Source organism: Diplotaxodon limnothrissa, linkage group LG9 (assembly GCF_057381915.1).
Source record: "Diplotaxodon limnothrissa isolate DT_005_m linkage group LG9, D_limnothrissa_male_GT1.1, whole genome shotgun sequence".
NCBI lineage: Eukaryota > Metazoa > Chordata > Actinopteri > Cichliformes > Cichlidae > Diplotaxodon > Diplotaxodon limnothrissa.
The window spans coordinates 35,502,605-35,528,059 of record NC_140604.1 but is presented as its reverse complement, the minus strand read 5'-3'; the positions used below and the strand labels follow the sequence as shown (position 1 = coordinate 35,528,059).

The window sequence follows — 25,455 nt, the reverse complement described above, 5'->3', positions numbered from 1 at the left end:
ACAAGCGGTTCCTGAGATCCTCTGTTAACATTAGCAGACCCTGAGGCAGAGAGGATGAGGCACAGCTTCATCAGTGACACGCAGCAGACCGCAGGCTCATCACTCTCAGAAGGTTATTTAAAATTAAACAGCTTGAAACTAACTAGAAAAAAATTGTAAACACAATGAAGAGATTACCAAACTTTACACTGTTGCACCTGTTCAGTTATCATGGGCTTGGATGCTGTTTTCCAAGGCTGAATGATCAGACATGAGCTTTAATGACTGTAAAATTAATAACTGGGTCAGCACAGGATGGAATTTATTTAGATGTTGTGTAATCCACACAGGGCAAAAGTATAGAAATAGAAAATACAAACAAATGTCTCTTGCACCTTGACCACTCTCTTTATATCCGCTAACAGACAACAGGACTCTGACTGGAATATGAGGAGCAGTAGAGTTCCAGTCGAGTTAACTGTACTGAACAGAAACTAGACAGCCGGGAGTGCAGAGGCATCTATCTGTATATGTGTTTATGTTTAACCACGAAACAATCACTGAACATTTCCACGTGAAACATTTTTTACATCACAAAATATTTTTTCCCAACAGGTGCAACGTGTCAGTCCAGATACACTGATGATCCTGTCAGATCCAGAGGGACACACAGGGCTGATGCTGGACTCTACATTGTGTCTGACAGTGGAGCTGTTCTCAGAGCAGTTCACTCTGCAGCACTGACAGTCATCTGCACTTCATTCCTCTGTCAGTCACTGCTGGATGAAGCTCTCCTCTCCACCTCCCAGTAACATGGCCCAGTCAGAGCGTCTCTACACACAAGCTGCTGCTGCTTCAACCTCTCTGGATCATCAGGACACAGCTGCTCCTCTCAGCACACACACCGTCCTGTTTACCATCATCACCACCTGCAGAGAGAAGAAGGAAGAGCAGAGGAGATAAATGAGTGTTTCCAGAGACTGTAAGCTCTCATGAAGCTCACACACCTGCAGTCTTTTATCATTAATTCTGTCTTTGATTTCAATCCAGCTCACAGTAGAAATAAACTGCTGAGAGACCTGAACGATTTCATGCTGTTCCACTAAACCACAGAGTTGTTGAAGAACATCCATTTTCTTTTCTTTTTTTGTGCCTGTCCCGTTTGGCTCTTTTGCATCAGAATTGTTGTCTAAAGGCAAAGAAAGATGCCCAACGGATTTACTTTACCAAACTGACCATCCCAGCCTTGCCGTAATGGTCCATTTGATTCACCTTTTATTGTTTATTTTATTTTCACTTACTGAATACGGGACAGACTTGACTGGGGGAAAGAAGGGGAGAAAGAAAGAGGGGAAGAGAAACAGCTGAGAAGAGGGACGGGGGAGAAGGGCAAAAGACAAAAACCAACAGAACGGGCAGAGAAAAAAAAATGCATATATCAATCACCTGGATCACCTGCTGAGAAAGAAAAAAGAAAACAAGCAGAAGAGAACAAGAGTAATAGAATCAACAACATCACAATGATATATGGGAATATGACAGTAAATACTAAATGTTAAACATTATTGTGCAGCACATAAGATCAACAGAACACAGTGTGCTTTGAGGTAGGAGCCAAAAAGGGTGTAGTTTGTGGGTGTGATCACCCGCGTGTACACCTGTGAGCATGGACGCGCTTGTTTTTTTAAAAGGTTCCTTCATGTAATGATCTGCTAGAGGGTGTGACTAATAAATACAGAGGACACTGAACATGTCAGCTTCTGATTGGCTGTTATCAATTTCTCTGTCCAATCCTGAAGCCTGTCACCGTTCTCCTCTCACAGCTTCACTGAGAAGCTGCAGCTTTACAGGAAACACTGGATCTTTGTTTCATACTGACTGTGTTTAGTACAATACTGCTGACAGCACCACCCATTCACTCCATCACTCTACTGACCTCAGTTTCTCCAGTCTGCAGTCTGGACTCTCCACCAGCTCGAACAGCCGCTTCATGTCCGATTCCTGCAGATCGTTTCCCCGTAAAATCAGCTCTCTCATAGCAGAAGAGTTGGACTTCAGCGCTGCTGCCAGATAATCACAGCTGATCTCTGACAAACCACAGCCCTCCAATCTGTATAAAGAATGAAAGTCCAACAAGACAGACTAAGTGTTGGACATGTGTTGTGGCTCCATTAGGGGAGCTTCTAAATGTGATGTGATGGCCCCTCTGGGTCTGTCAGGTCACAGGACTGAAGAGAGCTCAAACTGGGCACACAGTTGTTCCAGTCTGGACCAAAGACTCTATACTGGGACTTAGGGACTGCTTTGACTGCTCCCACTGGGACTTTTTAAAGGCTCATGTTCTCACTTAGATCATCCACACTTCAGTCAAAGGTTTGGACACACCTTCTCATTTATTGCTTGGGACCATCAATTGTGTTGTGCAGAAGTCAGGTTGGTACATAGCTGTTAGCCCTATTTGACAACTGTTAGAATTCATATTAGAACCAATCAGCTAAGTAAAAATAAAACAACAGTCCATCATTTCTTTAAGGAAAATCACTAAAACTTTGAATGTGTCCCCAAGTGCAGTCACAAAAACCATCAACCGTTAAATCACAAGGTGTGTCGTGTATTTCTACTTCTTTCTGGGGAAAATGGGGATTACATTGAAAACAGGAATTATTTTCCACAATAACCAGCCTTGGATTAGTAAATCACTGAAACATGTCCATGAGGGAGGGGACACAAACATGTTTCCGAAGAAAACAAGCGTATCAGGATGGACGAGTTAAATTTACTGTGTATTATCCAGAAATGAGAACGTTGCTCTGCTACAGTCATTGGCCTAATCCTCACTGCACATCATTTTATTAAAAGCTTTCTGTTTACTGTCAGCACAGCTTTTACATCATATTCATATCACTACAAGAACAACATGGTGACTGACCTCAAAGACTCCAGCTTACAGTCTGGCCTCTCTAGGAAACCACACAGCTTTCTCACTCCTGAATCCTGTAGACTGTTCCAGCTCAGACCCAGATCTTTAAGATGGGAGGGGTTGGACTTCAGAGCGATGGCGAGAGAACTGATATCTGACAAACTGCAGTCATCCAATCTGAATGAAGAATAAAAGATGCAGGTTTATTAGACAGTGTTTTTGCCTGAAATCATTCAGTGTTTCATAATCTGTTCAGAGCTGAAGACGGTCGTTACGATGTCGATTCAATATGAGCCCAAAATAAAACTGATAAATAAAAGGCCTCCATCTTTCTACGTCATGAGCCTGGGTCTTCGACCCAGTGTTTTGTTCTGGACTCATTCTATGTCTCATGTGGAATTTTATGTTCAAGCTCTCTATTATTTAGTCTTGAGTTCAGCATGGTTCTGGCTCTCGTCCCCAGAGTGGAAGTCAGTCATGACCCCGTCTCTCTGTGTCCTGTCTCCGTGTTCCCTGTTTAGTTCTGTACAGTTTACAAGTCTTGGTCCCGGTCTCAGTGTTTGTTGCTTCCTTTTTTACTTTGTGTATCTTGTCAGTAAACGTATGAAAATACTTTTAAAAGTCCAACATTTATGGTTCATGCACTCCAAAGACGACCAGTGGGTGGGACTGGAGTCTTTGCCAGGCTGATTCTGGCCCCTGGGCCTTATGTTTAACACCCCTGGTTTAAACCTTAGAATAAAACAAACTTTAACATGAAGATCCTCATTGTGGATCAGTATAATATCAGCTTTACGTCTTCATTGTCAGGACAACTTTCACATCATATTCATGTCAGAACAAATCAAGCACGATGACTTACATCAGCGCCTCCAGTATACACAGTGAACCCTGCAGAAAACCACACAGCTGCTTCAATCCTGAATCCTGCAGGTTCATGTTGTGACTCAGGTCCAGATGTTTAAGGTGGGATGGGTTGGACTTCAGAGCTGAACCCATATCAGATACCCTGATATCTGACAACCAGCAGCGCTCCAATCTAAATAAAAAATAAAAATGGAGATAAAGTCATAATTGTGAACACATCAGTTCTTCTCTGTGTGCTGAGCTGTCAGACTTAGTGGAGTGGATTCAGGACACAGACACCCTCTGTGCTTTTACTTTTTTTTTTTTTTTTTTTACTCTTATTTGTGTTTATACACCACTCTACATTTAATCAAGTTATTATTGATGGCTTTGTCTTTGGTCGTTTCTTCCTCCCCTCCCCTCTTCCTCCCCAGGTGTTGATAGCCCAGATCTTGTTCTTCCCATTCAGCGGACTCCTCAGGACTTGCCTGACCCTTTGCAGATATTTGGTGGTCAAATTCTCTGGATTATTTGGAAAGATCATTTTATTCATGTGGTCATTTTATAATAATTTAAATGTTGTTTGACAAACTCAGGACAAGCATTTATTACTGCTTTACACAGACTTTACAGAGTACAGTGGCGTTGTCTTTCCTCGTCATGAATAATCATCAAGAGTTTATGTAATACCAGTGAGGCTTCACCTGACTCCTGTGTGTTTTAGAAAATATTTGAACATTTCAATAATTCCTTTCAGTTACATCCGATGATGTGCTTGATGTTGCTCTATGTGTACCTCTGACATGTTAACCATTTACCAGAGGAGGTCATATCAGAGACGTCTCCTCCAGAAAGTATCAAACACCACAGATCTGAAATATAGAAAAACAACAACAGCTGCTGTCAGTGAACCCACCTCAGAGTCTCCAGCTGACAGTTTGGACTCTCCAGTCCAGCACACAGAAGCTTCACTGCTGAATCCTGCAGTTTGTTCAGACTCATGTCCAGCTCTGTCAGATGGGAGGGGTTGGACTTCAGAGCTGAGGCCACGACTTCACAGTCAGTATCTGAGAGCCCACAACCGATCAGTCTGTGATCAGAGAAAATATGAAAGGTTTCAAGAAAGTTACATGAAAAAAGCATTTTCTTCATTTTTCTTTACAAGAGAGATTCAATTTTTTTTTTACATTTTATTGACCCAATATGCAGACATTTTTGATCTATCAGCCCCAAAATTATAGATCTTTGTTTATTTTGATTGTTAAAAAAAAAAGAAAAGAAAACGAACTGCAACTTTTTTTTGTTTAATTTATGTTTCATAATTTCTGAGCTAATCAACCATTGCCACAGATTTTACATAAAAATGCCTTTATTTAAAGAACAAAAACACATATTTAATTAAGGTATGTGACATATGAAGCTAAAATTAACAGCAATCGTTATATACTGTACATTCAAACTTTGGCCCATAACATTTTTTGATGATGATGGAGCAGAAATTATTCTAAAAATGTAATAATTTGGGAGCCACCCAGGTCTTGAAAATGAAAAATAGTGTTACACACTACAGCATCAGATTTTACTCGACATGGGTTTGAGGAATTGTTCAGTGAGCATAAATCCAGAAGCTTTCGGTGAAGTTCCAGTGTGAGGCTGACGCACGGATACATTAATGTGACATCACTTACAGTTTTAGGGAGGACTCACAGCGGCGTGTTAGTTCATGCTTTAAAGTCAGTGATGTCCCAGAATTCAAAGAAAAAAAGCAGTGTTTTTAGCAGTTTATGAAAGATCGACAAACTCTAACATAACGTGATCCAAATCATCCATGAAGTGAATTTAATCAGCTACATCTGACATCTGTGGTCATGAAGTCATTTGAGCGCCTGGTTCTCTCCTATCTCAAGACCCTCACGGCCCCCCTCCTGGACCCCCTGCAGTTTGCATACAGAGCCAACAGGTCTGTAGATGACGCCATCAACATGGCCCTACACTTCATCCTGCAGCATCTGGACTCCCCAGGAACCTACGCCAGGATCCTGTTTGTGGACTTCAGCTCTGCCTTCAACACCATCCTTCCAGACCATCTCCGAGGCAAGCTTTCCCAGATGAATGTGCCTGATCCCATCTGCCGGTGGATCACTGACTTCCTGACGGACAGGAAGCAGCACGTGAGGCTGGGAAAGAATGTCTCGGACTCCCGGACCATCAGCACCGGCTCAGGGCTTTGTTCTTTCTCCTCTGCTCTTCTCCCTGTACACCAACTGCTGCACCTCCACCCACCAGTCTGTCAAGCTAATCAAGTTTGCAGATGACACCACCGTTATCGGACTCATCTCGGACGGGGATGAGTCTGCCTACAGGAGGGAGGTTGAACGTCTGGTGTCCTGGTGCAGCCACAACAACCTGGTGCTGAATGCCCAGAAGACAGTGGAGATTATTGTGGACTTCAGGAAGCACACAGCCCCACTCCCCCCCATCATCCTGACTGACACCCCCATCACCTCTGTGGACTCATTCCGCTTCCTGGGTACCACCATCACCCAGGACCTGAAGTGGGAGCCCACCATCACCTCCGTCATCAAGAAAGCCCAGCAGAGGATGTACTTCCTGAGGCAGCTGAAGAAATTCAACCTGCCAACACGGACGATGATGCAATTCTACACTGCAATCATCGAGTCCATCCTCACCTCCTCCATCACCGTGTGGTACGCTGGAGCCACTATCAGGGACAAACAGAGACTGCAGCGTGTTGTGCGCTCTGCTGAGAAGGTGATTGGCTGCAGACTCCCATCTTTGCAGGACCTGTACACCTCCAGGACATTGCGGCGTGCAGCTCGGATCTCAGCTGACCCTTCTCACCCTGGACACAGTCTGTTTGACCTGCTCCCCTCAGGCAGGAGGCTCCGGTCCATTCGCACCAGAACCTCTCGCCATAAGAACAGTTTCTTCCCCTCTGCTGTCGGACACATGAACAATAACCGTATGACTGTTCCCGCCACTAACACATGACCCTACGCTGTGTTCACTGCATCATTCCATGTTTGGCACTGATCACCACCTGCACTCATGTATATATCTTTCTACGTAGCACTTTTAATTCTTATTCCTACTTTTATTTTTTCATGTCTATTTAAGTGCTATTTATGACACTATGTTTGCACTGAAGCACCGCAGCAATTTCCTAATGTTGTAAACCTGCTCAACATTTGGCAATAAACCCCATTCTGATTCTGATTCTGATTCTACAGTCTGTAGTACCAGTCTGTACCACAAGGTGGAGAAGAGAGTCTAGAGTTTTTTTGGCTGGGGCAGTTCATGGAGCTCTCTACACTCTCTGTGACACCACCTGTGAGACTCAAATAAAATAAGCCAAAAGGTGAAGGCAGCTGCTCTACACCTCTGTACAAACGCAGTAGCTGTGTTACATTCATGTATGATTAAACCAATCAACTGATTTTCCTTTTTTCTTCGAATCATTAAAATCTTCAAACAACCAGAGCAATAAAAACGGGTGATAACCAGAGGAGCTCTGTGCAGTCCTGGTCACAATGACTTATGAGTGTGGATTCATTTTATATTACCCCCTTCCCAACCCCCTGACTGTGGTTCAGGGGGTTGGGAAGCTCATCTTGTAACTGGAAGGTTGCCAGTTCGATCCCCAGCTCTGTCTGTCCCTGGGCAAGACACTTTACCCTACCGCCTGCTGGTGTTGGCCAGAGGGGCCGATGGCGCGATATGGCAGCCTCGTTTCTATCAGCCTGTCCCAGGGCAGCTGTGGCTGCCTCCACCAGTGTGTGAATGAAGGAATAGTGGAATTGTAAAGCGCTTTGAGTCTCTAGAAAAGTGCTATGTAAATGCAATCCATTATTAATATACACAAACTACACCTTTCTTGGCTGCTACCTCAAAGTGTCTGTGAAGGTTCTCAGTCATCCAGGTCATCGTAGTCAAAGGAGCTTGCAAAGAAAAGCGTCTGGACTTCTTTAAGTTACTTGAAGACGTTTCACCTCTCATCTGAGAAGCTTCTTCAGTTCTAAGGTCAAATGGTGGAGAGTCCCAGATATAAGCCTAGTGGGAGTTTCCCCCCACAGAGGGACAAAGGACCCCCTGATGATCCTCTAATCGCCTGAGCCAAGGTGGGAAACTGGGTGTGGGTCCCAATCAGCCAGAGTTTCGGGTGAGTTCATTGTGAAACCTGGCCCCACCTTATCATGTGAATTCCTGAGGTCAGATGGCCCAGGATGTGAGTGGGCGTTAAGGCGTCTGGGAAGGGATCTCAAAACTGGATTATAGATGGCAGAGAGTTGGTGTCGTAAACCCCGCCTCTGTTCAAAGATGGTCGCTCACAGTGGACATAGATGGCTTCTTTCACTCCTCTTTCAAACCATCTGTCCTCTCTGTCCAAAATGTGAACATTGGCATCCTCAAAGAGTGACCTTTGTCCTTAAGATGCAGACGGACTGCTGAGTCTTGTCCTGTGGAGGTGGCTCTTCTGTGTTGTGCCATGCGCTTGTGAAGTGGCTGTTTGGTCTCTCCAATGTAGAGGTCTGGGCATTCCTCGCTGCACTGTACAGCATACACCACATTGTTAAGTTTGTGTTTTGGCGTTTTATCTTTCGGGTGAACCAGTTTCTGTCTGAGCGTGTTGCTGGGTCTGAAATACACCGGGATGTCATGCTTGGAGAAAACTCGCCTGAGTTTTTCTGATACACCGGCTACATAGGGGATGACAATGTTGTTGCGTCTGTCCTTCTTATCCTCCCTCGCTGGTGTCTGGTCTTCTTTTCTGTGCCTCTTTGCTGACTTTAAGAACGCCCATTTAGGATAGCCGCACGTTTTGAGTGCTTCCTTTACATGTGTGTGTTCCTTCTTTTTCCCTTCAGGCTTAGAGGGAACACGTTCTGCCCGGTGGTGTAGCGCAGCGCAGTTTCCTGGACTGCGCTGTGCACATTGAAGAGAACGGCAACCTCAACATCGAAGTTTACCGGAAGCCCACACATACGGACCAGTACCTCCTCTTTGACTCCCATCACCCTCTGGAACACAAACTTGGAGTAATTAGGACCCTACACCACCGGGCAGAACATGTTTTTTTCTCTCCCTCTCTTTCTTTCATTTTGTCTCCCTGTCCTATCCCCCAGTCATGTCTGTCCCGTCTGTAATGACCAAAAAATCAAATCAAATAAATACATAATAATAATAATGGTCAATCAAATGGACCCATATGGCAAGGCCATGATGATCTACTTGGTAAAATAAATCCACTTGGCATCTTTCTTGGCCTTCAGACACCAATTCTGACGGCTAAAGATCCAAACGGGACAGACAAAAAAAAAGAAAAAAAGAAACTGAAACTACTAAGGTGAATACTGTTAGCACATCTGGACCCACCGAGCCTTTTTGCAGCTCTTCACAAGTGCAATCACTCTGTGTCGTCCCTGCTCTGCTATGTTGTAGTCCTCGATGTCAAACTCATCCACGATCTCCTCCGCCTCGTCCATCATGTAGTCCATAGTTCTGCTGTTGAGAAGCACTGACGGCTTCAGCCTCAGGGATGATGTTCAGCTTTAATCTGCTGAACAGGAACAGCAAAAGATCAAAGGGAAGCACTTTCACCAGATGAACACACGAGACTCACGATTCATTTAAAGGATTTTCTGTGTGACGTCTTAATCTTCACAGAGTTGTCTTCGGAGTTATGGAGGACCAGAATGTTCAACACAGCCAAGCTCTTTTTGTGTTAGCTAAACAAAACCTAAAACCCCAAGTGCACTCACATGAGCGTCATGTCACAGGTCATGTGACTCTTCTTCTGTGACCCCTGTGAGATCTGCTTGCTCCAGTCAGAGAGATTATCAGACAGTAATAAAATGGTGATAAAAATCTATTAAAAACTATAAAATATAACCGCAAAATCCAAATCTGCACATACTACGAGATTAATGCTGCAGGAAATTGTGCAAATTGCCGGTTATTTCTAAGGAGATGGCTGCACAACTTTAAAGTGGCTCCATTTAAGCATTACAGCTTCCTGTCCCACGGCACACTGACGCTGTGTCCATGTAGGATGGAGGTGACTTCTACAGGGACAAACACACAGCTCCATCCTAGAGTGAACACAGACAAGTCTGAGAAGAAAACAGCAGCTTCAGCTTCGACCTGACACATTTTACATCCCAGTTTGATTTTCTTTAGAAACGTCTCGAGATTATTCACCAAACGGTTTGTTAGAGCACAGAGGAAGTCCTGGATTTAAACAGTAACAAGAGCCCAATATATCCCTGAGGATTAAATTACAGACAGCTGTGTTAACAGCAGAGCTCCAACACTATCAGAAACTTCTGCTTTTTAATTTATCAAGAATGTTCACATGACAAACAACAGACTCATTACACTGGGGAGAAATCACGTCTGTAAGCTAATAAGCTGCTGTCAGTTCAAAGGGAAATTTATGAAGACAAAGTCACAACTATCTGAACATTTTTTAAAATACTCCAATTATTGCATAATAAATGAATTATTAAGAGACTTAAAGCCTTAATAATGAATTTATTAATAACCTCAGACCATTTTAAAAAAGGACTCAATTTAAAAACTTGTTCCTCCAAATAAAGTCTGAAACCCGTCTGTTTGTGCAGGGTGGAAGGAGGACACTGTGGGCGCGCTGCAGCCAAACTACACACACCTGCAGATGGACTACAAACAGGTCATTCTGCATTACTGAGGCTGTAATGAAGTGACATGAGATCAGGTCCTCATATTTCCTCACAGACAGACCGAACGAATGCAAACTGAACTGTGTGAGCTGAGTTTTTATATTCAAATCAGCTTCACACAAAGAAACAAGCTGATTAGAAACAGTTTTTGTTCAGTGTTCAGCTGCAGCTTTAACAGCCTGTGGAACATATCAGCTTTGGCATGATGAAAACTGGCTGTTAACGTGACCTGTGTCAGTTATCATTGATGTTGACGCTTCATCAGTCAAACAATCTGGATCCTTCAGACCAAAGAAACAATGAAATGTGGGAGAGAAAAACAGGAAGAAACATCCACCAGGACCAGGCTCAGGGAGGCAGTTATTGGCTGGTTCTGAGGGATTTTCTAAACGCGCAAATCAGTCCGTGCATGATTGCATCGCCCCGCCCATCAAAAAGTCACCTGCGCGAATAGATCACCTGTCGTCGGTTTCTGGACTGAGTAACGTCGCCCAACCGTAGTCTGTATACTAGTTTAAAAGTCTTTCTAAAAGTGCAGTGTTGTTGTCCTTCCTGCTCCTGTCAAAGACGACATGTTTCATGTCAAAGACACTTTCAAACTGCAGGATTTATCGAAGTCACTGCCGAACCCTGACTGCAGCTTCCGGCTTGTGACCGGACACTGTTAGTGGTTCAGGATGAGGGACACACCTGACACATGTTATTCACGGCGGTTCCGTTAAACGCACATTTAACAGCAGCGCCTACAGCGTCGCATGGATGACGAACCCGGAAGTGAAACAGCGCAGACAGTTTTCTTTGAGCTGGCTTTGAGTCACTGATCACAGAGTTCACCGTGACGGTCCTTCTCCCCTCTGCAGTCCACAGACACGCACACACTCCGACAGCAAAGCTACAACCACGCTGTGCCAACACTCACCCGCCTCCACCTCCAACGCACCGCCAACTCTGCTCCTTCCGCCTTCCTGTGCTTGTGTAATCACGTGATCAGAATCGCCCCTCCCTTCTCCAAACTCAGTAAATCAGGAGTGTGTGTCTGTGTGTGTGTGTATGTCACTGATATTCAGCGTGTACAGTTTATGAAAACAGTCGCTTGGGTTATTGAACGATCTGCACGGACAGCAGCTGTTCAGGAGTCACGCGGGGCGGGAGACACTGTGACGTTTCACAGGTGAGCTCTTCACCTGCAGGTCTTTGTCTGGAGCGAGCTTTCTGTGTGGCTCCTTCTTCCCGCTGCTCCCCGAGACTAACGGCTGTTCCAATTCATTTTCATCTCAGTTCTTCAGTTTTGTTTTGTTTTAAATGTCATTCAAAATTTGAAGATTAGGATTGTGAGCTTTTCCTCGGTTGAACAAGGACAAATCCAAGAAATAAAAAATGTTCCTGAAGAAAACTGAACGTTTGATGGCAAATATGAGGAGAGAAACTCTCAAAACACAGAAAGTTAAAGGTTGAAATCGATTTCCAGAATAAAGATGAAGGTGGTGTCTGACCGATGTGCGCTGAGGTTCAGGAACAACGCTGACATTAACCAGGCACAATAAATGTTTCAGTTGGTTGTCATTCAGCACATTTATGTTTTACATCATTCAGTGAAATACTCTCTTTTTTCTTCAGGCCGACTGCACGCCTGCGACAGCATGATGACGGCACGCTGCACGATTTAAGTTTGGCTGTTTCCTTCATAAATACCAGCAGGGCTCAAATAGAAATGTGTTTTATTTGAACGCAACCTTCAACTTTTTGTTTTTATTGCACGCAGAAAATTGTAGTTTTCTCTGCAGCAGCCCATTGATTTCATAAATGCAACACACTATACTTTTTAACACACATGCAGTGTTTCCCTCATTTTACATGTCAGGGCGGGAGCCACAAAAAACGGCTTCTTGAGCATTTCAGGTTGCCTGGTAACCAGCTGATGAAGAGTACTGATTAGAATTTAACTTTATTGCCTATTCACGTGTGAACATGCAGGCTAATGAAATGCAGTAGAGCAGAGAATGAAAGAAAAGCACTAACACGTGAGAGTGCCTTTAATGATTTTTATTGAAGAAAAGTTTATAATAACCGCTTTAATGTTGGTGTCAAATTTATTCAAATGTGCATAGAAATGATTATAGAGGAGCACACATCAACAGTAACACTTTCTGTGAATCACACTCTAACATATAAAAAGAAAAGCTGCTGTAAAGCTGCACGACTGAACAACAATCCAAAGATTCATCTTTCAAAGTCTGTTTTATGTCTGTTTTCTCTTAAAGCTGGCAAACACAAACACAGCTGTAACAGCTGGGACTGTGCCCTACATCATAAAGCTAATTGAGGTGACTGTTGTTGTGAGTTCACGCTACACAAATGAAGCTGAATTATAAAGAATTAAATTCATGATTGATTTAAACATGAGCAGATACACAAACACCGAAACTCTGACAGCAAAATGAGGTTCATTGAAAAGTAATGCAGGAACTGGTATTCTGATTACACTGCTGTCTTAATTTTCACTCGAGGCCAAACGCTGGTATTTGACCTTTGACATTTTGGCCCTGTACAGGAGCACTCCACAGATCATGGCAACAGCAGCAAGAAGACATCCAGCGATGAAGACCAGGTTCAGGTTCAGGTTCAGGTTGTTCCCTGAAGACCACAATAGAACCTCAGCATTGTTCACACTTTAGTGAAAGTCAAACAAAGAAGCTAATGTTAAGAAGCACTTTGTGTTTCCATACCTGCACTCATGCTGGTGTCTGCTGACCTCTTCAAGCGCAGAGGACCCTGGGAAACGAAGTGCGCTGCAGTCTGGATGGCAGAGTCCCTCTTTCGGCGGTGGGAGTGGTGGTGATGGTTTGAGTTGATGCATCCCTGTGAGCACCTGCTGTTGGGATTCCCTGCTTCACACATCATTACTGAACAGCTGATGTATACCTGAGTGAAACAGGACACACTGTCAGTATATCAGCAGACGTACAGTTGCCCCCTCTAGTGGAACAAGAGCAGAGCTGCAGTCAAACCTTTGCTTCTCCATCCCAGCCAAGGAGAAAACACAAATTGGGCATATTTATTAGTGCTTTTAGAAATTGGAGCTTCTAGATATCTACAGTTCTTTACCTGATCGTGCAAACCGATGAACTTGAAGGCCTCGATGCAGAATCTAAACTGTCTCTTGTTGTCGGTCTCATGGATCATCACAGTTGGGTCCACGGGGCACCTAATCAGAGCCGAGCACAAAGACGACACAGCTGCTGTAACTCCATGTCTTACAATCAAAGCTGCTACAGAAGCAGAGACATCACAGGGTTTCTACAGCATTTCAGAATCAAAGAAAAGAGAAAACTTTGGTAAAACTCTGGGTTTCCTTCTTTTCTTTTATATATTGATCCAATGGTGGGTTTTCGTATCAAACTTGGCCAAATTATCAAATGTTGAGGTAACTGATGTGCCCTAAATAATATACACTTCACTTCCATCAGCACATGCGTACCCGTCTTCAATGATGGAGTAGGTTGGCTGGGAATTGGGGTTGTCGTACGGTGAGGCTCTGCAGGACTCCACAAACATCTCGGTGTCGTTGACTATGGAGGACGCATCTATCTCCATGTAAATCTTCTGCCCTACGTCGTACTCCAGAGGGTACGAACTGGGATCAATGATGCTTCTGAACTGGTTGTTGGGGTAAAACTCAAACTGGTAGGTGAACGTGCCGAAGCCTTTATCAAACACTTCCACCATCGTCCTGTGTGCTGTGAAGCCCAGTGACACGTTCCCCTTTTTGGGGTACTGACAGTAGAACTCTACTTCCAGGTTATGTTTCCTGGTGATCAGAGCTCCGCTGTCATCCACTGTGGTGATTTCATTCTTGAAAATGAGATGTTCCTCGTCCTCCTGCAGAGTCAAACATCACTCTGTCAGTCCTCGTTCTGATATCTAAACCAACAACAACAGAATAGATACAAAGGAGCTCTGGTTACCTCGATCTGAGTGCCACAAGCATTGAGAGGGATGACGCCGATGATGTGAGTGCTGTTGGAGTATCTCTCCAGGCTGCAGAGGGTGTTGCTGGGCTCACTGAGACGCAGGTGATCCTCACGGAGTCCACGGAGGGACGATTTCTCCACCTCTACTCTCATTTCAGACTTAGTGCAGATCACGTTGGTTTTAACTGAAACAAGTTAAAAACATATAAAATATGTTATGATGTAAGAAAACATACAGACTTAGAATTTACCTTATGATACCCATTCAAAGGACTCTTCATGTCACGGTACTGGGTCGTGTGACCCAGTGTTTGAGTTTTAGGTATTTTTGTATTCATTTTCGATCTAGTTAATTTCTAGGTTGCTGGTTAGTCCTTATTTCTTAGTTGTTTCTGTCATCTCCCCCTGTCCTCAGTCTCCCTGGTTCCTGCGTCTACGTGTCATGTTTCTTGTCGGTTATGTTAAGTTCATGTCTATGTCTCTGTGTTTCCTGTTTTATTTTGGAAGAGTCTGGTGTCCTTTGTTCATTGTAGTTAATGTTGCTCTCCTCTGTATTGTCATTATGTTTCATTCGAGTCAGCTGTGTCCTCATGTGTCTCCACTTCCCCTGATCACCTCATGTGTGTATTTAAGTCCTCAGTCTTCCTTTGTTTGCTGTTGTGTTGTCTGTGTATCTCCCCTACCCCTTGTCATAGTTTGTATATTGTTTAGTCATAGTCTAAATTCTCAGTAAGAGTCATAGTTTCCTAGTATATGTTCAGGTTTTCCCTCAGTTACTTTCTTGTTGTTTTTTCCGTGAGTTTTTGGCCCTAAATAAAGGCTCGCTTTTTGTTAAGTTCAGTTTTGTCTCCTCGCCTCTGTCTGCTCTTGGGTCCTCAACTCACTCCACACGGTCTGCCCTCGCAGACCATGACACTTCATTAAGCTAAACCTAATGCAATCCAACACAACAGATTTAAAGATTTACAATTTCAGTTTATTTTAATGTTGCCAGAAATATGTCAAAATTCTCCAACTTCAATTGTCAAAAAGTTAGAATATTAACTATAAAAAGAATGAGTTAAGTCTAAAAAAAAAAAATATTGACAATAGAAAATTGAGAATATGTCCAAAAAGTTGACATATTTTCTATTTTCTATTTTTAGTTATTTATTTTGTTTTTTATTTATTTTATTTTTTTTTAAATTTTGATATCAAAGACAACTTTAGACTCACTTTCCTCTGTTCCAACTTTCAAGATGACACACCTCATCTCGGACTGATAGACGCCGGACCTGAAGAGACAGAACGATGATAAGTTGACTTAATGTGTGACTTAAATAATTTTCCTTTTTATTATTTCTTCAAATACTCTTGAAATTGTAAAGCTTAAGGTCAAATGAGGAGAGCTTCATTTTATCATTTGTTCATAGTGGCATTATTTATTCCAAAAGCACATTTATTTAAACTTCTCACACCTAGACAGAAAATCCATTTTTTTTAAAGCACTAAAAACAACAAAAAGTCACTTACTGTGAAGTCGGGGTGCCGTGGTTATGAGAGTGGGTATTGCCTGGAAAACTGGTCACTGCTGACCTGAAAAACCCACAAAGAGTCCAATCATGACTTTGCTCTCCCAAACTATTTCTGTGTTTAAAGGAATGAAACCGAGGCTAACCCTGTCGCCGATTCAACAGCAAAGCACACTGGGAAATAATCTCCCAGATCGCTGGAGAACGGCGTCCACCGAAGCACAAACTCATTATGTGTGGTTCTGTGCTTGGTCATATTCATTGGCCCACTCATGATGATATCTTGTATTCTGTAAGAAAACCACAGAAGGAAACAAGGATTAGCTCATTAATGCTGAGCTGAGCTTTCCTGCTGAAGTGATAATAATGCTTCGCTGCCATCAGGCCTCCTTAATCAAGCTTTGTCTCACTCACGCTGCATATGAAGCCTGTGCTTTGATTCTGATCTCCACCTCTTTGTTGACCTCTGCATGAATGCGCTGTCCGTGTGCAGGTGTTGGGTGCACAAACTGGGGCAAGTATAGTCCCTCCTGGCATGAAGGAGCAGGTGGATCCACTGGAGTACAGTTAGAGTAGTAACAAATAAGCATCCATTACCAAACAGGAAGAAGCAGCTGTCTGCATAGCAAAAGTTTAAGGCTTTAAACAAACACGTGAAGTGGAGTTTGGTTCTTGGGCTGCTGAAGAATTCAGTGCAAACAGGTAAAATGAATATTAAGTTTTTAAGATAAACTGTGGGTCACATGAGTAAATAGGTCTGCTGCAATCAGCTGTTTCTACCACAGTTACCACTGTCTTCATGTGCAGAGTCATGAAAGCAGCAACATGCTGAGAACAGAGCAGAGCGGAGTGTGCTGCATCATCACATCATCAAACACTGAGACAACAATGGGCCTTACCAACGAAAGAGAACTGCAACGGTAGTTTACTGAGGGGAAGAGAGGTCGCCTGCAGCGGTCTGCCCGTAGTCCACCACCATGGTGTGGTAGTGGGGGCAGCTGTAGTTGTAGTGGGTGCGGCTGTTGTAGTTGTAGTGGGTGCAGCTGTAGTTGTAGTAGGAACGGCTGTAGTTGTAGTGGGCACAGCTGTAGTTGTAGTGGGTGCAGCTATAGTTGTAGTGGGTGCAGCTGTAGTTGTAGTGGGGGCAGCTGTAGTTGTCCACCACCACCATGATGTGGTAGTGGGGGCAGCTGTCGTTGACCCCCACCACCACCATGGTGCAGCTGTAGTTGTAGTGGGTGCAGCTGTAGTTGTAGTGGGGGCAGCTGTAGTTGTAGTAGGAGCGGCTGTAGTTGTAGTGGGTGCAGCTGTAGTTGTAGTGGGCACAGCTGTAGTTGTAGTGGGTGCAGCTGTAGTTGTAGTAGGAGCGGCTGTTGTAGTTGTAGTGGGGGCAGCTGTAGTTGTCCACCACCACCATGATGTGGTAGTGGGGGCAGCTGTCGTTGACCCCCACCACCACCATGGTGCAGCTGTAGTTGTAGTAGGAGTGGCTGTAGTTGTCCACCACCACCATGATGTGGTAGTGGGGGGGTATGTAGTTGTTGGATACATGGTGGCAGATCGTTTCCTTCTTGCGGACAGAGGAGACCTGGAGGACTGGGATCCATCGGAGTATCTCAGACTGATGTGTCCTTGTGGGAAATCCTCCACCACCAACTCAAATGCATTCACTAACGGGTCAGCATTAGTGTATTGGTAATGTAACGTGCAGGAGTCCTGACAGTGGGACATTTTGGAGTTAAAAAGGAAAAACCACAAGTGAGTTATTGTACAGTGCATTAGAACATCAGCTAACCTGGTGTAAGTGGAAGCCTGAATGTTGGGTGCAGCCGTAGCACTCTGCACTTCCTGGATTTCCATATCTGCATCTGACTTTGTCTCTATCAGGATCAAAGGACATCAGCTTGTATGTCCGTGGGCAGTTTTCAGGAACTCTTTAATAAACACATTAACAAAGTCTCTGTCAGTGTCTCACACAGTAACATGAGTCAAGCACTGGCATGATTATCTTGTATAGAAAATTGATCAAAAAGGTAAAAAGAAAAATATGTTTAATGACAGAGCTGAAGGAAAAATAGACTTAAAAATAAATCTAAATGAAAGAAGTAATTATACAGCAACTGGTAGAGTTCTCACTGTAAATTAAATTAACCCTTTACAAGTGCTTTTTAAATGACTGTAACTCCGACGTCGTTTACGCTAGAGGGAAAATGCAACGGTTTCAGTCCAATCACAAGTAAAAATTGATGACGCACGAGCAGAGAGGTGGGTGTGGAGAAGCAGCAACGCCCCCAATAAGGCCTGGAGATTTACAAAACTGAGTGGCCCGGCTCAAAAACGTTTTGCACATATTTTAAATGTGTGCAAAACGTGCTATGCTAAAAATCATATTTAGCATTGTTGATATTTAAAATTGATGTTGTGTTACATTTTGTTAGATATCTGTTTCCAGTTAACTATAAATCTGAAAAAACAAAGTTCGTTTTTTATTTTTTTTACTGTTGTTCCGTTGTCATAACAATACAATAATGTAAAATGAATGCCAGATGAGGTTGTTCTGAAAAGGGGGCAAAAGCATTCACTTATAGATTTCTGGGCCTTTCACAGCCAAAATTACCAAATAAGTCCTGGCTGCTTAAATGATGCTTGGTCAGTAAGTATAATGTTTTAATTTGACTGCTGGTTGATAAAAACAAATGAGCGTGTTGTTTCCCTTTTTGAGAGAAGCAGGTTTTGCTGACATTTTGAAATTCAGATTTCAGTTCAGAGGCTAACAGTTTAAATCAAACTTCAGGAAGCTTACCTGAGGAAAGGTAGGATGGCAACTTCTGGTGCTCTGTTTGGTTTTCCAGTGTCGGATCTTTCTCCCAAATCCACAAGAGTGTTCAAGTACCATGAATGGCTCCAGTAATAGGTCCGTGTGGGGATCCAGCAGCAGCTCGCTGCCCTGGTTTGTTTGGAAATAACAAAGTCATCCACCCACCAAGCTCTTGTTTTATCATAATATCAGACAGATTTAATGACTGTGGTGACTTTAGATGAATAATAATTAATAAAAATTAATAACCAATAATTACACACAATGAAGCACATCAACAGTATCTTCATACTTAAAATGAAAAATGCTCACCGCATTTCAAAAGGTCTGTTGCTCGGGACGACCCGCGTGGTGACGGTTTCAGTTTCACACCATTGTCTGTTATAGAGTGGAGCACTGGTGCTGCTGTCCAGTCTGCCTCTCTGACTTGTGGAGGTGTAGCCACAGTATCCACTGGAACAATACCAGTAGAGGGTGTCGTAACATCCATCATAGGTGTCTCTGTCCCGAATTTGAACCTATAGCAAATATCATATAATCAACTCAGTCAGATTCTCACCAGTTATTTCAGTTTTACTCCACGTTATCAGTATGAAGAAGGTTCTGTATCTGCGTTTGATCATGTGATCACAATTTTAACACAATCAATAACAAATGTAGGTCATGGAAGCCACGTCTGCAGCCATTGATTAGTCAAGGCACTCTGGATTTAGAGGTGAAGAAAGTGAAACACAATAATAATCATCTTCATCATCATCATAATTATTATTATTATTGTGTTTTTCATAATATTTTCATTGATGAACATTTATTAGTTGTTCTCAATAGTTTAAAAAAATAAAGTTTAGTATTTGTTTAAACTTTAATAAAAGACAAAGTGTTTAAAAATGCATGCATAAGTTAAGAAGCAAAAATTAAGGAATTCAAGGAAAAGGCTGAAAAGTGAAAGTTTATTCTATCAGAATAATCAGACCTGCCACAGTCGGGAAAACAGCTTCACTTATTATCTGTCATTAACATTAAGTACAGTTAAACGTTGTATATCTCACATTAAATGAGCCATCAGGGTTTCTTCCTTTGTAGGTGTAGGTCGTGGTTCCCCCAAAGTAATGAGAAGCAGACACCAGTGAGACCAGGAGCAGCTGAAGCAGGAGCATCAGTGTGGACGCCATGATCCTCCAAACCCACCTCTGTCTCCAGAGATGCTGCTCACATCCACCTGCAGCATCTTTATATACGAAGCAGGGCACAGTCCTGCCAAGTCTAGTGGCATGCACTATGTGAGAGAACACAAGCTGCAAAACTGGTCTGAGCAGGAAAACACACCTGTTTAAAAAAATAGATACTGTAAATGAGTAAATGAAACCTAACTTATCTGATTCCTGGCACACAGACCGTGTTATTGTTATCCTGTAAACACAGGGTTACGCCTGAAAACCAGTTTAATCCACGTGATAGTTTCTACTTTGATTCTTTTAAAGACAGTTTTAAAATCTGACAGTACTTCAATTCAATTCAATTCAATTTTATTTATATAGCGCCAAATCACAACAAAAGTCGCCTCATAGATACAGAGAAAAACCCAACAATCATATGACCCCCTATGAGCAGCACTTTGGCGACAGTGGGAAGGAAAAACTCCCTTTTAACAGGAAGAAACCTCCGGCAGAACCAGGCTCAGGGAGGGGCGGGGCCATCTGCTGCGACCGGTTGGGGTGAGAGAAGGAAGACAGGATAAAGACATGCTGTGGAAGAGAGACAGAGGTTAATAACAGATATGATTCAATGCAGAGAGGTCTGTTAATACATAGTGAGTGAGAAAGGTGACTGGAAAGGAAAAACTCAATGCATCATGGGAATCCACGGCAGCCTACGTCTATTGCAGCATAACTAAGGGAGGATTCAGGGTCACCTGGTCCAGCCCTAACTATATGCTTTAGCAAAAAGGAAAGTTTGAAGCCTAATCTTGAAAGTAGAGATAGTGTCTGTCTCCTGAATCCAAACTGGAAGCTGGTTCCACAGAAGAGGGGCCTGAAAACTGAAGGCTCTGCCTCCCATTCTACTTTTAAATACTGTAGGAACAACAAGTAGGCCTGCAGTGCGAGAGCGAAGTGCTCTAATAGGGTGATATGGTACAGGAGAAATCTGCTCTCTCTTTCTAGTCCCTGTCAGGACTCTTGCTGCAGCATTTTGGATCAGCTGAAGGCTTTTCAGGGAGTTTTTTGGACATCCTGATAATAATGAATTACAGTCGTCCAGCCTGGAAGTAATAAATGCATGAACTAGTTTTTCAGCATCACTCTGAGACAGGATATTTCTAACTTTAGAGATGTTGCACAAATGGAAGAAAGCAGTCTTACATATTTGTTTAATATGTGCATTGAAGGACATGTCCTGGTCAAAAATGACTCCAAGGTTCCTCACAGCGTTACTGGAGGCCAAGGTAATGCCATCCAGAGTAAGAATCTGCTTAGATACCATATTTCTAAGCTTTTCAGGGCCGAGTACAATAACCTCAGTTTGATCTGAACTAAGAAGCAGAAAGTTAGCGGCCATCCAGGTCTTTATGTCTTTAAGACATTCCTGCAGTTTAACTCATTGGTGTGTGTTATCTGGCTTCATGGACAGATAGAGCTGGGTGTCATCGGCATAGCAGTGTAAATGTATGCTATGTCTTCTAATGATGCTGCCTAAGGGAAGCATGTATAATGTAAACAGAATCGGTCCTAGCACTGAACCCTGTGGAACTCCATAATTAACCTCAGTGTGTGAAGAGGACTCTCCATTTACATGCACAAATTGGAGTCTATTAGATAGATATGATACAAACCACTGCAGCGCAGTACCTGTAATACCTACAGCATGTTCTAATCGCTCTAATAGGATATTATGGTCGACAGTATCGAACGCTGCACTGAGGTCTAGCAGGGCAAGCACAGAGATGAGTCCACTGTCAGAGGCCATAAGAAGATCATTTGTAACCTTCACTAAAGCTGTTTCTGTGCTGTGATGAGCTCTGAAACCTGACTGAAACTCTTCAAATAAACCATTCCTCTGCAGATGATCTGTTAGCTGTTTGACAACTACTCTTTCAAGGATGTTTGATATGAAAGGAAGGTTGGAGATTGGCCTATAATTAGCTAAGACTGCTGGGTCTAGAGATGCTTTTTGAGTAAAGGTTTAACTACAGCCAGCTTGAAGGCCTGTGGTACATAGCTGATTATTAGAGATAGGTTGATCATATTTAAGATCGAAGCATTAATTAATGGCAGGACTTCTTTGAGCAGTTTTGTAGGAATGGGGTCTAAAAGACACGTTGATGGTTTGGAGGAAGTAATTATTGAAGTTAACTCAGAAAGATCAATTGGAGAAAAAGAGTCTAACTTAACATCAATGGTACTAAGAGTAGCTGTAGATAATATTACATCTGTGGGATGATTACTGGTATTTTTTTCTCTAATGATAAAAATTTTATTTGTGAAGAAGTTCATGAAGTCATTACTAGTTAACGTTAAAGGGATTGTTGGCTCAAAAGAGCTCTGACTTTTTGTCAGCCTGGCTACAGAGCTGAAGAGAAACCTGTGGTTGTTCTTATTTTCTTCAATCAGTGATGAATAGTAAGATGTTCTGGCTTTGCGGAGGGCTTTCTTATAAAGCAGCAAACTATTTCTCCAGGCTAAATGATGATCCTCTAAATTTGTGACACGCCATTTCCTCTCCAGATTACGAGTCATCTGCTTTAGGCTACGTGTTTGAGAATTATACCACGGAGTCAGGTACTTCTGATTAGAGACCTTAGTTTTCACAGGAGCTACAGTATCCAGAGTCGTACGTAGTGAGGAGGTGAAATTATTAACAAGATAATCGACCTCTGTTGGAGCAGCGTTCAGATAGCTGCTCTGCTCTGTGTTGGTACAGGGCATTGAAGATGATAACAGTGGGTGGATTACAGCGCTTTCAGAAAGACATCTACTTTGATAAAGTCTACTCTCCACCGCTGTGTAATCAATTATTGTAAATGTAAATGTTATCAGGAAATGATCAGACAGGAGAGGGTTTTCAGGAAACACTGTTAAATGTTCAGTTTCTATGCCATATGTTAAAACAAGATCTAGAGTGTGATTAAAGTGGTGGGTGGGTTCTTTTACATTTTGAGAGAAACCAATTGAGTCTAATAACAGATTAAATGCCATGTTGAGGCTGTCATTTTTAGCATCTACATGGATGTTAAAATCACCTACAATAATTATTTTATCTGAGCTCAGAACTAAATTAGATATAAAGTCTGAGAAATCAGACAGAAACTCTGTGTAAGGCCCAGGTGGACGATAGATGATAACAAGTAAGACTGGTTTCTGAGTTTCACAGCTGGGGTGGACGAGGCTAAGCATCAGGCTTTCAAATGAATTAAAAGTCTGTCTTGGTCTTTCATTAATTAATAGGCTGGTGTGAAAAATTGCTGCCACACCTCCCCCTCGGCCTGTGCTTCGAGGTTTCTGGTAGTTAGAATGACTCGGGGGTGTTGATTCATTTAAACTAACATAATCATCCTGCTGCAACCAGGTTTCTGTAAGGCAGAGTAAATCAATTTGTTGATCAATTATTAAGTCTAACAGAGACTTGGAGGAGAGAGACCTAATATTTAATAATCCATATTTCACTGTTTTACTCTTTGGTTCAGATGTGGATACTGTATTGTTCTTTCTTTGTGATTGTTTATGTTTAAGTTGTTTGTTGCTGGTTTTTAGTTTGTTCTTTGTCTGTTTGGGAGCTGACACAGTCTCTGTGGAGATGGGTTTTTGGGGGGGTAGCAAATTCACGTACTTAAATTCACATAAACAGTACATGTTTACAACAAAGAATTATATTTAGATTCTGTCAAATCACACATATAACTGCAAGCCTGCATTTCATTCGTAACACTTCTTTCAAGAAAAAGTTGAAAAGTTCACTTTCAGAATTTTCTCACATCACACCAGGTTTTAGTGCAGCACAAATACATGTATTTTTACATTACAGACTCACATCACTGGAGTGTGAGGATAATAAATCAGCTATTCTGATTTACATTTTCCTTTTCAGAGCATGTCCAGAGTGGGTTCGCTCTTTTTTTCATTTTAATTTAGAGTTTTGTCTCATTCTTTGGTTTCTTTTACATAAATAAACGAGAGAACAAAGAACAATAACCCCAGAATTAAACTGACACTACATAATTCAATAGTAATAGGTGCAGTATTTTGGCTCAGTTATTAGCGCTGCAGAGGCCTTCTGTGTAGTTTGGATGTTCTCCATGTGCTTGAAAATGTAAAGCTAAAGACATGTGCATTCTCAGACATTTAATAATTTGGTTTGATCAGTCAAATGGCCTTCAGGTAAACAACATGGCTCTTTTTTTGCAACTCTTTCGATCACACAATGCTCTGTGCAAACAAAGCAGAGGTATTTTGCTTTTTGTTTGCAGTTGCACTGCATAGTTTTAGTTTCATTTTTCAATCATATGCATACATGTAGAACAGTTTAAAATCAGATGATCAAAATACAGGGTGGCGCACAGCCCAGCTTCTAAACAAAGAGGGAACAGGGTCTTAATGTAAAAAGAAATGATAAAATTAGCAAATAAAAGAAACACCTGGTGGAATATTTAATAATTATTATTTAAGATGCCTTAGAAAGTGTTTTAATGTTTGGTTTAAGTTAGTACATTAATACATTAATAACCTTTAATGCTGGGACCAAAAATGAATGCGAACAGAGGCTCTGCCCAGTTTAATTTTCTCAGCTTGTCCTGTCTACTGCCTTCATGTGGGAGCTGTCTAGGCTTCTCACTTTTACCTGCTCCATGTCTCCATCCATTCTCTTACTTCACCCACTTCATTATTCATCATTCATGGTTTGCCAGCAAATTCTTATAACCGTTGGACCGTCTCAGTTCCACACAGCATGTTCAAGTGCCACCCACAGCAAAGGTCACACACTGCATCTGGTTTTCCTTCCAGTCTGAGCTACTTCCTGTTCCTCTGCCTAGGTCTTACACACATCACATACAGGGATATGAAGACTGCCATTGCACTGGCCAGTGTTGATACAGCTTTTTTTTTTATTGTGTCACAGTACATATTCTTATATTTTTAGATGACAGGATTTCATGTGTATCAAACTCACATTATTGCAGTGTGAGGATAATAGTCAGAGTTATTCTGATTTGCATTTTCATGGGTTCTTAAAAACTGTTAAACTGTTTGCTCTTTTGTTTTACAATTTTAAATTAAATGTTTTACATTTAGAGTTTGGTCTCTGAATTTTTGTGTCTTTCACATAGATACACAACAGAATAAAGAATCAGCGAGTCCAGATGGACAATGACCTCAGGATAAAACACTGTGCTTTGTGAAGGTGACTAACTCACAGTCATGTGGATGTAATAATAATAGGTGTAGAATCCTGGCTCAGTAATTAGCTCTGCCTCACAGCATTTCAGTCTCTGCAGCGCCTTTCTATGTTTGTAAGTTCTCCGTGGGGATTTTATTTCAGTTTTTAGATTTTTTATTGTGATATCAGTTGTCAGACATTTAATAGTTTTGTTTCTTCAGTCAAATGGCATTCAGAAAAACAGCACAGCTCTTTTTGGCACCGCTTCATTGCACAATGGTGCTGTGCAAACAAAGCAGAGGTATTTCGCTTTTTGATCCTC

The 25,455-nt window shown here is 42.3% G+C and overlaps 2 protein-coding genes across 6 annotated transcripts; both read right to left on the bottom strand.

Moving 5' to 3' along the window:
* Positions 1-288: 288 nt before the first annotated feature.
* On the bottom strand, positions 289-11,440 carry LOC146626027 (ribonuclease inhibitor-like). Its single transcript, XM_085363196.1, has 7 exons — positions 11,384-11,440; positions 9,140-9,320; positions 4,662-4,835; positions 3,762-3,938; positions 2,909-3,076; positions 1,916-2,089; positions 289-908 (listed from the first exon to the last, which is right to left on the bottom strand). Exons 2-7 carry the CDS (start codon positions 9,259-9,261, stop codon positions 902-904), a joined length of 822 nt encoding a protein of 273 aa, XP_085219322.1. The 5' UTR covers positions 9,262-9,320; positions 11,384-11,440; the 3' UTR covers positions 289-901.
* Positions 11,441-12,911: 1,471 nt separating this feature from the next.
* Positions 12,912-19,942, bottom strand: LOC146626026 (uncharacterized). 5 transcript variants are annotated; one of them, XM_085363160.1, is made up of 16 exons: positions 19,814-19,942; positions 19,077-19,282; positions 18,750-18,893; positions 17,742-17,880; positions 17,521-17,662; positions 17,203-17,433; positions 16,846-17,088; positions 16,361-16,502; positions 16,093-16,236; positions 15,948-16,010; positions 15,651-15,709; positions 14,430-14,620; positions 13,943-14,343; positions 13,570-13,669; positions 13,191-13,386; positions 12,912-13,098 (listed from the first exon to the last, which is right to left on the bottom strand). In XM_085363160.1, exons 1-16 carry the CDS (start codon positions 19,934-19,936, stop codon positions 12,956-12,958), a joined length of 2,667 nt encoding a protein of 888 aa, XP_085219286.1. In that variant the 5' UTR covers positions 19,937-19,942; the 3' UTR covers positions 12,912-12,955. The 5 variants fall into 5 exon arrangements, with proteins under 5 accessions (XP_085219286.1, XP_085219284.1, XP_085219288.1 ...); XM_085363158.1 differs by having other exon boundaries at positions 16,846-17,662; XM_085363162.1 differs by lacking the exon at positions 15,948-16,010 and having other exon boundaries at positions 13,197-13,386; positions 16,846-16,894; positions 17,072-17,662.
* Positions 19,943-25,455: the final 5,513 nt, after the last annotated feature.

What these genes read in the sequence shown, in the direction of transcription:
- LOC146626027 (XM_085363196.1), bottom strand. Translation starts at nt 9,261, where the DNA reads ATGGACTACATGATGGACGAGGCGGAGGAGATCGTGGATGAGTTTGAC. An exon ending in AAGAGCTGCAAAAAGGCTCG is followed by an intron (nt 4,836 to 9,139) that starts GTGGGTCCAGAT and finishes CTCTGATCACAG; the next exon opens with ACTGATCGGTTGTGGGCTCT. An exon ending in TGTAAGCTGGAGTCTTTGAG is followed by an intron (nt 2,090 to 2,908) that starts GTCAGTCACCAT and finishes TTCTTTATACAG; the next exon opens with ATTGGAGGGCTGTGGTTTGT.
- LOC146626026 (XM_085363158.1), bottom strand. Translation starts at nt 19,936, where the DNA reads ATGGCGTCCACACTGATGCTCCTGCTTCAGCTGCTCCTGGTCTCACTG. An exon ending in GCCATCCTACCTTTCCTCAG is followed by an intron (nt 17,881 to 18,749) that starts GTAAGCTTCCTG and finishes TGTTTATTAAAG; the next exon opens with AGTTCCTGAAAACTGCCCAC. An exon ending in CTTGTGGCACTCAGATCGAG is followed by an intron (nt 14,344 to 14,429) that starts GTAACCAGAGCT and finishes TTGACTCTGCAG; the next exon opens with GAGGACGAGGAACATCTCAT.